The sequence below is a fragment of the Lissotriton vulgaris genome, unplaced genomic scaffold (assembly GCF_964263255.1).
Source record: "Lissotriton vulgaris unplaced genomic scaffold, aLisVul1.2 SCAFFOLD_1043, whole genome shotgun sequence".
Classification (NCBI taxonomy): domain Eukaryota; kingdom Metazoa; phylum Chordata; class Amphibia; order Caudata; family Salamandridae; genus Lissotriton; species Lissotriton vulgaris.
In genome coordinates, this window is record NW_028252006.1 from 285,515 (window position 1) to 301,048 (window position 15,534).

The window sequence follows — 15,534 nt, forward strand, 5'->3', positions numbered from 1 at the left end:
TCCTTGGGGATTGTGTTGAGAGGGGGTGGCGGGTATCTCGGCCATATGTTATGTGTGCTTTGATTTGATTGGTTGTAGGATGTAAGGAAGCATAGTATAGGCTAGTTTGAATTTTTTTAAGTTAATTGGAGTGTTTGTTGATGTGAGAATGGTGGTATGTGGTTATTCCCGCATTAAAGCAGGTTTGTGTTTAAATGAAATATATTTATATGTGAAAATAAGTAATGAAAATGTTAGTTAAATGCAAAGAATAGTAGAAAATGATAAAATGCATGTAATAGAATGTATAGCAAATGTGGATTAATAGTAATTTTATGTAAGTAACATGTATTATATGTGAAATGTATTTTTTAGTGAGAAATGACTTTTAGTGATGATAAAGATGGTATTTTAGAAAGAAAAGTGTACAAACATGAACTCGATATTTTTTTTTTAACGATATTGTGGTAGTCTATATTTTTGTAGTCGATATTTTTGTAGTGTTAGGGCTAATTTCATGTCCAACGATATATTTGTAGTCGATATTTATTTAAGCGATATTTATGTATTCGATATAGTTAGTACTCGATATTTTTTACTCGATAATTTTGTAGTTTGTGTAATAAGTATAGAAAGTCGATATTTTTGTCGTCGATAATTTTTCAACGATATTTTGGTAAGTCGATAATGTGCCCGTCGATAATATTTCAGTGATCCGTAAGTGAGGCTGGGTCCAGATCCTCCCTCCCAGTCTGTCTGGATAGCCCACTCAGTCAAACCTAAGTTCTTATTGTGTGTGACTGTCTAGGTGGAATGCACAAAGGCCAGCTACACCCAGTCAGGTGACCAGAGACTAGCTGCAGGAACCAAAAGGCTAAGGCCAGAAAATGCGAGCTTTCTAAAAGTGACATTTACAGAATAAAAATCTGACTTCACCACAAATTGGTATTTTAAATTAGTATGCCAGAGACACCATATATGAACCATCTTCCCATTTGGAAATTATCTTATAAAATGTAATAAGGCAACCCCAAGGTTATTCTTTGGGAGATATAGGCCTTGCAGTTGTGAAAACTAAATTTAGTTTTTCACTACCGGACATGTAAATTTTTAAAAAGTGCATGCCGTGCTTTTTAAATACATTACACCCTATCCTCTTGGTTGTCCAGGGCCTACCCTATTGGTGACTTGCATGTATTATAAAGGAAGGTCTGGGCCTGGAAAGAGGTTTAACTTGCCAGATCGACATGCACACACCAGCTCTGCAAGGGCAGACAAATGTCACCCAACAATTCTATTCTCTAAAAGAAGTTGCTTGAAATCAGTCAAGAGGTATTTTTTGGATTCCTAGGACACTTGATATTGCAATCTAGGACCTGTGCACACCTTCAGGGTCAGTCCAATCTGTGTTCTTGTGACTTTGATGTCCATATCAGGATGGGAAGAAGACATTTTGATATTTCATCAGACCAATTGTGAGCTATGAGACTGTCGGCTGCCCCAGGTCTGGTTCTAGATCCTGTTCACAAGGTGAGTTCAGGGGGTTGGCTTCATCTTTAAAGTCCTCCTCCTTCGAAACGTTTAGTAGGTTCCAAAAAAGGAACCCTTCTTCACTGCGGTGCCGCTTCCACCCATGAGGCAGGTTGTGTGGTGGGTGAGTCTGGTCCACAGACTCCAGACTCAATCCCACTTCTGGAGGATAATAGCCCAGCATTGAAACCCAGCTCAATATAGTTCATTGTAACACCCGCTTCTGGACTTCCCGACCCTTGCACCAACCTCTCTCCGGTGGCGGCATTCATTTACGTCTTATTTGCTAAGTTCTCCTCTGGCTCTCCATGGGGCCCCTTCAGGCTTCAATCAGCGTACAAGACTTTAAACCCTGCCTCCGCTGGCAGCTGCCTCCCTGGTGCCGATCAACCCCATTGGTAGACTTCATACTGTTCCAGCCAGACAGCTCTTATCTTTCCCTAAAAGCCTTGCCATGTGCTCTGACATCCACGCAAGCTTTAATGCCAACCTATGTGCCAACTTTGGATCCACTTTCTTGGTCTTGCAGAACAGAGAACTTTTTGACCATGGACATGGCGATGGCCAACACATTGGCTGAATGACCCTGTAAGTCACTATCTAGGACCCAGTGCCTTGCTCACCTGGATAAATGTCATTGGTCTCCATACGACTTCATCTGATTACACTACCATGTTTTTCATGATAAATAAGTAATTGGCAAGGTAAGCAGCTTTTACTCCACTTCATGTTCTGCTGATCATCTTGATTCAGGCCTCTGAGACATCTAGGCTCTCTAGGGGTTGCCCATGAATGTTTACTGGGTCTTTCTTCACGGGACATTCTTCTTTTAATACAGCCTTATGCAAGGCAAGATGAAGTACTGGGATTCCCTTCGCCAATTGAGATCAAAACTAATCTGTTGCTGGAAATACTCCAATCCCTATCTCCATATTGGAAACTTTGCTGCTTTTCAATGAGGCTCTTTTCGATTCAGTTATGGACATTTTGAAAAAGTTGACTTCTGCTCCAAATTTCAACTTCAAGGTTTCCCAATGCCATTCTTTAGTCCCAGACGGTCCAAAATGTTTGTGCTTCCACCCTTCACTGTGGGGCATAGTTATAGGCATCTGCATGATCTAAGCTTAACTAAGCTTGGCTCCAATTCTCTTTTCCCCACTTCACCTGATAATAATTGAAACAGATCAAAAGGATGGGGGAAAAGTGGTTTTATTTGGGAGCCTATCTCTTTGTTCCGGCAATGCTTCATGCCTTATTTCTTGCTGGGCCTCTGCATTTTAGTTGATTGGCACAGATGGTTACTTCACATTTGCCAAATCATGTCATTGCTAAGGTGGATCATTGTGGATTTGGAGCCACCAGGCAGCTTCTTAGATGCAGTCTTGACACTGTGGATTGGGTGGCGAGGTCTGTGGATTCCTTAGTTAGCTTACATAGCAGCATCCCACAAAACAGGTCTGAACGACGATATACCCTGGGGGCAGTTATAATGAACTCCTAATTGTCACCAGAGACATAACTTTGAAATTTTGTCAAAACCAGCTGTCCAGTGGATTAATACTCTCCTTGATAGATTACATAGTTTCCCCCTAAAAAATGACACACAAGAATGGCATCCGTTATTTCTGCCCTCTCAATATTTTTATGGCCACATTAATGATTTCCTTATCTCCTAGATTGGTTTTTGATAATTGCCAGACCTGCACATGTGACCGATATATATTAATTTTTATAAACTAGAAACCCCAGCTTAGCCTTGAAATAAAAGCGTAGAAAGACTTCCGCTTCTCTACCTAACTGTGCCGAAAAGCGGCAGCCATTTTAGGTCAGCGCACTCGTTTTTCCAAGCTGCCGTCAACACACGTGGATGACAATGCGGAAATGAATGGGCTTTATAATGATGCAACACGCAAGAGACCGGCAGTCCTCGGAGCAGCACGGGGGTAGGAATAAGGAAACGTTCTTATGCCGGTGATGTAAGTAATAGACTCTGACCTCGAGTCTTTAACAAACGGGTCACAGGGGCAACTAACATCACGAATGTGATCCGTAAATGACAAACGGGTGCGGTTTTATTTTGCAGTCGACCGCCCTGAACACCCTTCGCCTGCAAGCTTATGGGGCATTGAACACTAATGAAAAGAGTACGTATAATGCCATTTTGAGGGTCATAGTCAATATAACCATTGTTTTGAAACGCGAATAAGGGTCTCCTGTACTTCTTCCATTTAGGTTGTTTGTTTGAGTGTATTGAGTCGCAATTGTATGTGTGATGAGACAAACGTGAACCCCAGCATCACGAGGGTTCTACAGTATATATCTAGTGGAATTAACCAGTTATGAGAGGTGTACTGAATCTGCCTATTTTATCACATAAGGCATAACAATCGCTTTTGCAGTACAAGGCGATTTCCTACCTGTGTGTCTTATGACCACAAAAATATTTTGTGTCAATACTCAATTTGATGTGAAAAACACACATTTATGTTGTTTTTTCCCTCTATCTTTTTCTCCTTTTCCTTTACAGAGACCGCAATAGGTCAATATTTTTGGTATTCATTGAAAATTACCATGCTTCACTAGGGCCAGCTCATGCCCTGAAGCCGAAACAGTCAGCCTATTTTTGCTGTATTGTTTATAGGACAGTAGGCATACCACTGTAAAACTGAGCTATTAGTAGTAGGGATCACTATATGGTCCTGATGAGTAAGCAGTAGGGGACTGCTTACGAAACATGTCGACTAGGTAGCAAACTATTGCTCTACCTCACAATCCCCTTCTTAATGTTCCCAGTTAGAGAAGTGAATAAAATATTTTTTCTACTAAGCCAGGGAATTTTTTATCTTTTGTATTTTTGCACTCACTTGTTAGGTCCCTACACTTCACTGACACCCCTACACCTACACATAGCCTCTGTCACAACTTAAGTGCTCCTGCGTAGTTCGTTTGGTCGTAGCACGCCCCGCCCCGTTATAGGGACGGGAAGACACCTATGATGAAGCATGACACTAAAGGACTTTTTAGTGTGTGAGGGGTATTTTAAAAAGCACATAGTGCTCTTGTCTTTCTAGACCTAAGAGAGAGCCTAGTATCTCACTAGACCCCATAAGAATAAAAACACCAAAAAATTATCACCTCTTCACATTGATAGAATCTCATTGTTTATATGAAGCACACAATTGTACTCGTCCTGGGTCTGAGTTACTTCAACTCATAACCCCAGCTACAATACAGGTAGCCCAAGGGCTGCAGTCAAGGATGACTGTTCATGTTTTATAGTCGACTTTATTACCTATTAGTTGCTGTTCTGCAGCTTACTCTGTCTACGACTCCTAGTGTCTGGGCGTTCATTTTGTTAATTTGTGGCAGTACATCTGTAGATCACAAAATCTGAAAGAGACACGTTAGTGCTAGATTCCTTACCTTAGAATATCCCCAGGCGTCAGACTGGATCCGGAAACTTTTGCGTAGCAGTACCCTTGCGCGTCAGTAAGCGTCGTCTGCGGGTCCGTCGTCGGCGTCGTAGGCGCCATGATGACGTCGTCGGAGTACTTAGACGCCACCTTCGCGTGCTGACGTCAGTTCTTCTTTTTCCGCGCCCTCAAGCGCAGATCTGGAAAAAGCAGTAACCCTTAGTCAATTTTTGACTAACCCCTTTTGATCATTTTTCAAAGTCTACGACTCCGATCAGTGCCTAGGGATGCCTGGCTTCAAGCACTGTGAGGATTGCGACCGCACGATGTCGGTCACGGATCCGCACCACCTGTGCCTAACTTGTCTAGGCGTCGACAAGGCCTGCTCCGACTGCCTGGCCCTCTCCTCGATAGCCAGGCGGGAGCGGTCCCGCAGGCGACTCGAGCTCCGGCAGTCGGTCCCGCGCCGTGCGAGGTCCCGTTCCCACGGGCGGACGAGGGACAGGTCTCGGGCTCGGAGCCACCACAGCTCCGAGAGTCGGCACCACTCCTCCAGGTCGAAGTCGTCGTCAGGTAAGAAGCACAAGAAGTCGAAGAGACATCATCGCTCTTCTGACTCCCCCCGACGCTCCCACGATGCGGCCGGGTGTTCGGGTGACACCGCCCACGCGGCTCCTTCGGGGTCGCGGGCGTCGCATCCCACCCCATACCCTGCGGTCCCTGGGCGCGACGCGACGCCGGAGGAGATCGAGAGATTGCTCATGGCCATGAGGTCTCTCTCTCCTCTGACGGGCTCCGCGGCGCCTTCGGGCCCAGCATACCCGTCTGGGGCCCCTAGCGGGTCGGGGGCTTCAGCCCCGACGCCGTCGGGTGTTTCGGCTCCGACGCCGCCGGCACCTTCGGGCCCAGCGCCGCGGGGCCCCACTATCCCGACACCGCTGGTGCCTTCGGGCCCGGCGCCGCGGGACCCTTTGCCTCGATCTGGATCCTCGCCGGTGGACCTTACGACCCCCCCCCAGCGTTGGACCGTCAGGTGTCGCCTCCGGCGCCGTCCTCGGGCGGCGCCGTCCCCGATGCCTCCTTCATTCCTGTTCCGACTTCGGAACGGCGCCGCTGGGCGCTGCTTTTGACGGCTTTTGGAGATTTTCACTTCTATGAACAGGCCCCATTAATTGAGAACCCTGAGTATAAGGAGATGGGTGAGGAGGAGGATTGGGAGGGGTCTGAGGACCCTCTGACCCGTGAGTGTCAGTCACGAGAGGACTGGACAGGGGAACTTGGGGAGGCCAGTGGCCTGGACACCTCTCCAGACACTGGTTTTGTCTCACCTCCTACCGTGGCTTCCGAGAAGGAGGCAACATATAGTGTGGTGTTGATGAGGGCTGCCAAGGCCTTGGGCCTTGAGCTCCCCGTCGCGGCCGTGAGGACTAACCTCCTCACTGAGGTCCTTAAACCGTAGTCATGCTCGGCCGAGCCTCTGCTGCCCTTTAATGAGGTCTTGACTGACGTTCTTTTGGGCACTTGGTCCAGGCCCGCTATGGATTCGCCCGTAGATAGGAACGTGGCCAGACGCCACCGCCCGGTCACGGGCGACCCATGTTTCCTGTCCACCCACCCCAACCCTGAGAGTCTGGTCCTCCAGGCCTCCAATTCCCAGACCGTGTTCCCGTCGGCTCCGCCGTACAGGGAATCCAAGAGGTATGAGAATTATGGAAAGAAAATATTCTCCTCCCTTAGTTTGGGACTGCGGTCTTCCAACACCGCATGCCTTTTGGGCCGCTACACCCACTCCCTGTGGGAGACGGTTGCGAAAGTGCTTCCAGAGTGTCCGTTGGAGGTACGGGCCAAACTCGGCCAAGCCCTTGTGGAGGGCCGAGATGCAGCCAAATAATCTATTCGTTGTGGGCTGGATACCACCGACTCGCTAGGCAGAGCGATGGCAACAACGGTGGCGGTGAGAAGTCACGCCTGGCTGAGGTCCGCCAACTTTTCGGCAGATGTCATAAACACTCTGATGGACTTGCCGTTCGATGGACGTTGCCTTTTTGGCGACAAGGCAGACCATGCGCTTGAGCGCTTTAAGGACTCCAGGGCTACGGCCAAGTCCTTGGGCCTCTCGGCCCCACGCCAGTAAATGGGTGCCTTTCGCTCCTTTCGTGGCCAAGGAAGGGGCGCCCCCACACGTGCTGGCAGCCACACGCCGCAGACTAACATCCAGCGCGGTGTCGGCCGTGGAAATCGCTGTGGAGGCGGTCGGGGACAACGGCGGGGCCAGTCCACACCTTCCCCCGCAGCATCCGCCTGTAAACCCTCCTGGTCCGTGCTTCTCGGCCCATGTGACGCCAGTGGGGGGCAGGGTTCGCCATCACCACTCTCACTGGCGCACTGTCACTTCGGACAGGTGGGTGCTGCAGATCTTCCGGAGGGGTTCGTCCCTCCCCTTCGAGACGACCCCTCAAGCCATGCCACCGCAATACCACCGTGTATCGGGGGATCACTTGCGGCTGCTGCAGGAGGAAGTTTCGGCCCTCTTGGCCAAGGGGGCCATCAAGAGCGTTCCTGGGCTAGAAGTAGGACGTGGTTGCTACTCCCACTACTTTCTAGTACCCAAGAAGGGCAAAGGGGGTCTACGCCCTATCTTGGACCTACGGAACGTCAACGGCTTCCTCCGGAAGGAGAAGTTCGAGATGCTAACTCTGGCTCAGGTCTTAGCTGCCCTGGACTCAGGAGACTGGATAGTAGTGTTGGACTTGCAGGACGCCTATTTCCACATCCCCGTCCTACCGGCCCACCGGCGTTACCTGCGGTTCACGGTAGGCCACGAGCACTTTCAGTTTACTGTGCTTCCTTTCGGCCTTACCAGCGCCCCACGGGTGTTCACGAAGATGATGACTGTGGTCGCAGCTCATCTGCGCAGGTTAGGGGTTTCAGTCTTCGACGACTGGTTGTTGAAGGTGGGCTCGCCCCAGACAGTCGTCAGCCACCTCCAGACGACGGCAGACTTCTTGCACCAGCTGGGGTTCTCCATCACTTGTGCCCCTCTCAGAAGCTCCTTTTCATCGGAGCGGTTCTCGACTCGGCGCAGTTTCGGGTTTACCCACCCGAACAGCGGGTTCGGGATATACAGGCTCTGATTCCAATCTTCCAGCCTCTATCCCGGGTTTCGGTCAGGTTGACGCTGCGCTTTCTGGGGCTGATGTCTTACTGCATCCTTCTGGTGCATCACGCCCGTTGGCGGATGCGGGCTCTGCAGTGGGACCTGAAGTTTCAGTGGGCCCAGCATCAGGGCAACCTGTTCGACCATGTCCTGATCTCGGAGGGCACTGCGAGACAGCTGCAGTGGTGGCTCACGGACCGCGATTGGGTCAGTGGCAGATCCCTCTCCCTTCCCCAACCGGAGCACGTTGTTGTGACGGACGCGTCCCTCCGGGGCTGGGGAGGCCACATGGGAGAGGCGGAGATCAGAGGCCTCTGGTCTCCGGCGGAGTCCCGGCTCCATATCAACCTTTTGGAGCTGCGGGCGATGCACTGAATGCATTCCTCCCCTCCGTCCGAGGGAGTGTAGTGCAGGTGTTCACGGACAACACCACCGCCATGTGGTACTGCAACAAACAGGGCGGGGTGGAGTTGTGGACCCTCTGCCAGGAGGCTCTGCGCCTCTGGCAATGGCTGGAACATCAGGGCGTGACTCTGGTGGTTCAACACTTGGCAGGTTCTCTGAACGCCAGGGCGGACAAACTCAGCCGCCGGTGCATGATGGATCACGAATGGCGTCTGAACTCTGACGTGACGCAAGGTCTCTTTCTGCAGTGGGGAGAGCCTTGGTTAGATCTATTCGCCACCGAAGAGAACGCGCAATGTCATCAGTTCTGCGCGTTGGAATTTCCAAGGCGCACTCGCTCGGAGACGTTTTTCGTCGCAAGTGGAGTTGCGGTCTGTTGTACGCCTTTCTGCGTATACCACTTCTGCCCAGAGTGCTGGAGAAGATCAAACGTGACCGGGCCCAAGTCATCCTTGTGGCTCCAGACTGGGCACGAAGGTACTGGTATCCCGAGCTACTCAGTATGTCAGTCGATCCCCCGGTTCGTCTGCCTCTTCAGGAGGACCTTCTTTCGCAGCAGCAGGGGACGGTCCTCCACCTGAACCTGTCCAGTCTCCACCTCCTTGCTTGGAGATTGAGCGGCGACAGTTGAGGCTATTTGACTTGCCTCCTGAAGTCTGTAATGTCATTCTGGCAGCCAGGCGTCCCTCCACAAAGTCGGTATACGCCTGCAGGTGGAACAGATTTGTGGCATGGTGCACAGCAAAGGCTGTAGATCCTCTCTCTGCCCCACTTTCTGAGGTTCTTCTCATCCTTCTTTCTCTTGCCCCACAGGGCTCTGCTCTGGGCACTATCAAGGGCTACCTTTCTGCCCTTTCAGCCTTTCTAAGGCTGCCTGATCAACCATCTTTGTTCAAGTCCCCTATTGTAACTCGTTTTCTGAAAGGCATCACACACACGTTTCCACCTGTTCCGTTTGTGATGCCTCAGTGGGACTTGAACCTGGTTCTAACCTATCTTATGTGCGCTCCCTTGAGCCACTTCACAACTGTCCTCTCCGCCTTCTTACTCTGAAGACTGCTTTCCTGGTTGCCATCACCTCTGCCAGGATAGTGAGTGAGCTCCAGGCTCTTTCATCCAAACCTCCTTTCCTTTCTGTCCATCCGGACAAGGTTGTGTTACAGACTAGACCCTCTTTCCTGCCCAAGGTTGTCACGGCCTTCCACATCGGGCAGTCTATCACCTTGCCCACCTTCTTTCCATCTCCGCATCCCTCAAAGGAGGAAGAGCGGCTCCACCGCCTGGACCCAAAACTTGCGCTCTCGTTTTATCTCGATCACACACGCCAGTTTGGGTGGATGACCAACTCTTTGTTGGTTACGTGGGCGCTAAGAAGGGACGGGCGGTGCACAAGCGGACCATCTCTCGGTGGGTCGTCTTGTGTATCAAGGTTTGTTACTCCTTGGCGAAGAAGGAGCCTCCTGTTGGGCTGAGGGCCCATTCCACTCGGGCCACGGCGGCTACCACTGCCCTGGGCCGGAGAGTCCCCTTGCAGGACATCTGTCAGGCAGCTACGTGGGCATCACTGCACACGTTTGCAAGACACTACTGCCTAGACAGCCAAGTCCGGAGGGAAGGCTTCTTTGGCCGTTCCGTCCTCCAGGACTTTCTGGTGTGAATATTGGTTCCCAGACCCACCACAGGGGTTGGTATTGCTGGGGTATCTATTCTAAGATAAGAATCTAATACTAACCTGTTTCTTTCAGATGAACAAGTTACTTACCTTCGGTAACGATATATCTGTAAGAAACAGTAGTTAGTATTAGATTCCTTACCGCCCCACCCATCCTCCCCGTTCCGATATATAGGGTTAAGGTCATCCCCTTTCAGGGCCCTAGTTTCAATGGCACCAGTGTTGTTTTTTAACATTGCTCTGCGTTTCTGGCGCGGAAAAGCTGTGTCTACGAACTGACGTCAGCGCGCGGAGGCGGCGTCTAAGTACTCCGACGATGTCATCACGACGCCGACGACGGACGCGGAGCCGCAGACGACGCCTACCGACGCGCAAGGGTACTGCTACGCAAAAATATCCGGATTCAGTCTGGCGCCTGGGGATATTCTAAGGTAAGGAATCTAATACTAACTACTGTTTCTTACAGATATATTGTTACCGAAGGTAAGTAACTTGTTCTTTAAGGTTTGATCAAGGTACTAGCCTCCAGTGGATCAAGCATGTCCACTGCTGGTTCTGTAAATTAGGGATAAGGCACTTTTTGGAAGAACCCACCTTACGGACGCTAGCTTCCAAGAAAATATTGAAATCCACCTTTTGGGCTTATATCCAAAAAAGTGTGTCCCCTAGCTCAGCTATCGGTAGACTAACGACCCAGTTTCTTCTTTTGAAACCAACTCCGAACTTTGAGCCATTTCTGGATGAAGTGCAGCCACAGGTGGCAAAATCACTATATATGAAATTTCGATGTGGTGTTCTGCAAACCAACTTGAACACATCAAAATGGGACCAAAAACAAGGGGAGAACAATACTGAGTGTTGTGTCTTATTTAGTAATCTATTTAGTAATCAGAAGAGTAGGGAGGAGGAATGAATGTCCATTTGTTTCCCCAGGGTAAGTATGGAGGCAATCAGGTGCAGAAAATGGACACTAGTTACAATTCTAAACTTTTGGATAGAATGACTATGGTATCCTCAAAAACTCAATGTATGTCGGTATTGCGGTATATATCTTTCATCCGCCCCACATTGTAGTTGTGGCAGTTATCATTGGATACCATAGGACGTGCTGGGTGCCTGCCTCATCCAGAGGCTCCTCTGGTTTAGATTTGCAGTGTCCAGAGATGAAAAAATGAGAAGATGCCCCCACAGAGTAAGGGTGAGTGAAAGGCGTGGGTTAAAAAATAGGTCAACACCAGAGGTATTTAATAGTTGGTGTGGATCTAAAAAGTAAAATATAAGTGGTACTTGTACTAGATCGTGTAACTGGATCTAGAAGTATAACATTGAAAGTTGTGTATTATGCCAGTTTGACAACAAGATAATGACCTACACCTACTATTCTTTTGCCTGTTTATGCTAAATCTAGGAAGGAATGGATTAAACCTATCTGTCGAAATATGGGTATTAGGTCTTGTCTTGAGGCAGAAAGAATATTGAAAACTGACACTTCCCAGAAAATTGTCTTTAGTGTCAGTAGATACATGTTTGATATGGGTATAACAGTAAAGAAAGGCTTGACATTTTAGTGGTTCGAACCACATATGTAATTTCGAAATCATTCCGACTATTAGCTTTGCACTGCACTTAAGAATCTAATGAGAGACTAATTAGAATGTCCTGGTAAGTATATTTGTTTACACTTGAAAGCATTTACACCTTTTAATTGGATTTTTATAAGAAAGTTGCACTTGAAAGCATTTACACCTTTTAATTGGATTTTTATAAGAAAGTTGAACTTATAGGATGTACAGATAGTCACCTACAGTTCTTGGATATTCTCAAGAGTACTTGGTTTTATGTTCTCCTCAAATGACCCTGATACATTCAACCAAGCCTAGCATTTTTATTGTATTTATTATATTTTTAACCTGCTAGATAGATTGCCGGTTTTGTATTTAAATTGGTAACCTTTTAGCAATTGCAAACGGTCTAAAGCGGTACCTGTGGAAGGCTGCTTCTTCTAAACGTGTTTTATCATTTATTTTGTATGAACTGTTACTGTGCATCTTTTATGGTTTAAATGAAACCAAAATAAAGATTAGAATTGAATAGGTTAACATGAATTGAATTGGTTTATATTTGTGATATAATAATCAGCATAACAAAAAAGTGACTTTTAAGTGCTGGCATCCCCTTCAATTTCTTCTTTTATGTATCCTCCGGGAAAGAGGGCAAACTTAGTATGGGGTGCTTCAAAGATACTACCAATCGTGTCTCTGTTACTGATCTGGCTACTGAAGGTTCATCAGGGTGTGAAGTATGCCCTTCAGCCTTTACACTTGACAATTGTTTAAGGCTCTTAGGGCCCGATGTAGGTCGGTCGGTAACGCCGGAAAATCGGTATTGTCGGCCGTTACCGACCGGTATTCATGAATTGGCATGTAGGGGCACAATTTTACAGAATCGGTAAATTTACAGATTCTGTAAATTTATCGATTCTGTAAAATACCGAATCGGTATTTTTACCGATTCGGTAAATCTCAGATGTAGGTGGGACTCTTCTGAGTCCCAAAGGCCCTATAAAATCGGTATTTTACCACACAATCCTATTGTGTGGTAAAATACCGAATTCAGGTGTGCATGCACATGTGTGCATGCACACCTAGCCATGTGACAGACAGACGTGCCCTTAGGGCATGTCTGTGTGCCACATGGCGCACATGCCTATTTGTGGGGTGCCAGAGGGTGTCAAATTGACACCCCCTGCACCCTTGCAAAACTCGGTATTTACCGATTCTGTAAATACAGAATCAGTATTTCCCATTGATTCCTATGGGCTTCAAAGTACCGATTGTTACAGATTCGGTATTTCCACATCTGGAAATACCTACATATCCACCCTTTAGATTTACCGATGTTTAATTACCGAATCGGTAAAATTCGGTAATTAAAAAAATCGGTAAATCTAATTTACCTACATCTGGCCCTTAATTCCTTTGACCTGTCTCCTGGAGTGATGGCTATTATCTGGATGTCACATGGTCGCTGTGATGTGATGTGTTTACTTTGAAAGGTCAGCTATTGTTGCTTCTTTTGCCACTCATTGTGCCTTTCTTAGCCCTTTATTTAGTGGTGTTTTTGGTAGGTCCACAATTTGGCATGTGCATGGCTCTACCTGAAGACAGTTTCCCTTTTGCTTGATTAGCATAATTTATGTGAAGCTTTGGTGAGCTGTGGATTTATCAATTGACCTGTCGTTCATTTATGTTTGTTTTGTACTTCGAATTTAGCTTTTCGTTGTTTGAGTATATCAGGGCCCATTACACTGGGCCAAGTTAACTTCTTTCACACTGTCTGGTGGTGGTCCTGCTTTGGGCATTGGTGGAGCCTAGTGAAATGTGTGCCACATCTTTGCTAGGCAATACATCATAGACTCTAGGGTCTACAAGAATGGCCCCTTTATCAGGTTTGTGTTGCCAATCTTCTTGACTAATTGGCTCCACAGGCCCACCTCCTGTGGTAACACTGTTTGAGTATTGATTCAAGAGCTGAAGTAGACAAAATACCCACCAGAAAGATTTTGTCAAATGTAAATAAAAAATATTTGGGTGATAGGTTCCCCTATTGTGTTTTGTGAAGTAATTTGATCAGTGATAACATTTTTTAGCCAACATTGAATTTACTTTTTGCCAGAGCCAAACTAATATTAGAAATGTTCTTGAGCGCTGCCTGGGAGCTTGAGGCAAGTCTAGCTACAGCATTCTCTATGGTTTGCAGTCTTTTCGTGAGATGTTTGGTGCTTTCTGCATAGGGAAAGGTCTCATAGTCTAGTCTGCTGGTGATGAGGACTTGGGTGACAGTCTTTTTGTTGTTGTAGGGTGTTGTTCTGGTTTACATAGCCTGAAAAAACTCATTATGCATAACAGAAGTAGATTTTTTTCTTTTGTAGAATGAAACACAGCTCTCTGGTTTGTTTCTGCAACTTGCAGAAAAGAACATAAAAGCTTGGCAGGCGACCAGAGGTGGCTTCCCACCCAGCATTCTATTTTTATGCAAAGTGATGGAGCTGTGAAAACACTTTCATGAAACGTTCTCCACCATATTAGCAAAGAATTGTAAATACTACCAGTGGCATAGCCAGTGTGTCATGGCCGCTGTTTGAGCTGTGAAATACAGAAATAATCATGGTTTAGTGGCGCCTCAGGTTTCTGTGCCCTGGTGTCACTGCACCTGCTGCATTAATGGAAAGCCACGCCCCTGAATACTACGGGTGGACTCCTAAAGGGTTGGCAGAGAAATTGACAACCCACCTACCCTTAAATGATGTCCTTAGTTGTCTGTTTTAGCTTAAATAACCAAATTGGATTGTAATAAGACTTAGATGTTCTACATGGTCTTCAAAAGCCGCCGACCATGCTCAAATGTGGGTAATGAGTAGCCTACAAATGTACATATTACCTGGGATAAGCATATGATTTTCGAAAAGTTACTGATTTCTGTCGTTGGCCCCAGTCTAGTATAAAAAAGTACTGTTTGAAAGCATGTTTGCAACAGGGTGTCATTTTGGTACACATTTCTAACTTTGGAGAAGCTGTTTTGCCCCAGCCTTTCGTGTAAGAGATTTGTAGAGCGCAGATATTTAACAATTTATTTGCTCAGCCTCTAAAACCTTCGTTTTACAAAAATGTATTAATATGTTAGGGCATGATTTACATCCAGTAATGAGTTCATCGAAATATTTTAACCTGTCTGCAATTTCATGCACATTTTTGTGCTTGTATCACATCTAGAATGGCACTGTTCACCTAAAGTACACAAATAATTTGCACAGCATACACTCATTCACATTACCGTTACATTGTCTGACCATTTTCATCCTTGGTGGCTTTTGTACCATTTGTATATATGACCTGTATGCTTCCCTTGTAAGTATAATCCTTGTGAGTTCGATATTCTTTTAAAAAAATGCTATTTTGTCTGTATAAAGTCAATTAAGCTATTATTCCTTCCTCTCGCTGTGGTGTGCAGTGCTTTGCATATTCAATGCTTCTTACATCGGGCTAAATTAAATCTAACCTGGTTTATCTGTTTGGACTTTCCTCTACAGCACCATTGTAACGGAATATACAGGCGTAAACTACCCAGTGTATGACTTTTCTCAGATCATACTTTGCTGTGAAAATGTCAGATACAGAATTATAGATGGCAATGAACTCGGTGAGTACAATTTCTTTTGACTTCTTAATAAACTAATATACTACTGTATGGAAAAAGCCCGTATTAAGATAGTGTAGGAATGCTATTTCGGGACAACCAGTAGTGCAAGTGGATTGTTTGAGCTGTTAGGATCATGTATCAGGCTTCTACAACGTACAATTTCCATGACGACTGATCTT

At 46.8% G+C, this 15,534-nt stretch overlaps 1 protein-coding gene across 1 annotated transcript in view; it reads left to right on the forward strand.

Annotated features, from left to right (window-relative positions):
- The window catches only part of LOC147662694 (uncharacterized), a gene marked incomplete at its 3' end in the record, with an annotated part of 662,849 nt that overhangs the window by 162,459 nt on the left and 484,856 nt on the right, over positions 1 to 15,534 (forward strand). The window contains exon 6 of the mRNA XM_086950972.1: positions 15,246 to 15,355. Within this exon, the coding sequence (XP_086807098.1) occupies positions 15,246 to 15,355 (110 nt within the window). The remainder of the gene's footprint in view (positions 1 to 15,245; positions 15,356 to 15,534) is intronic.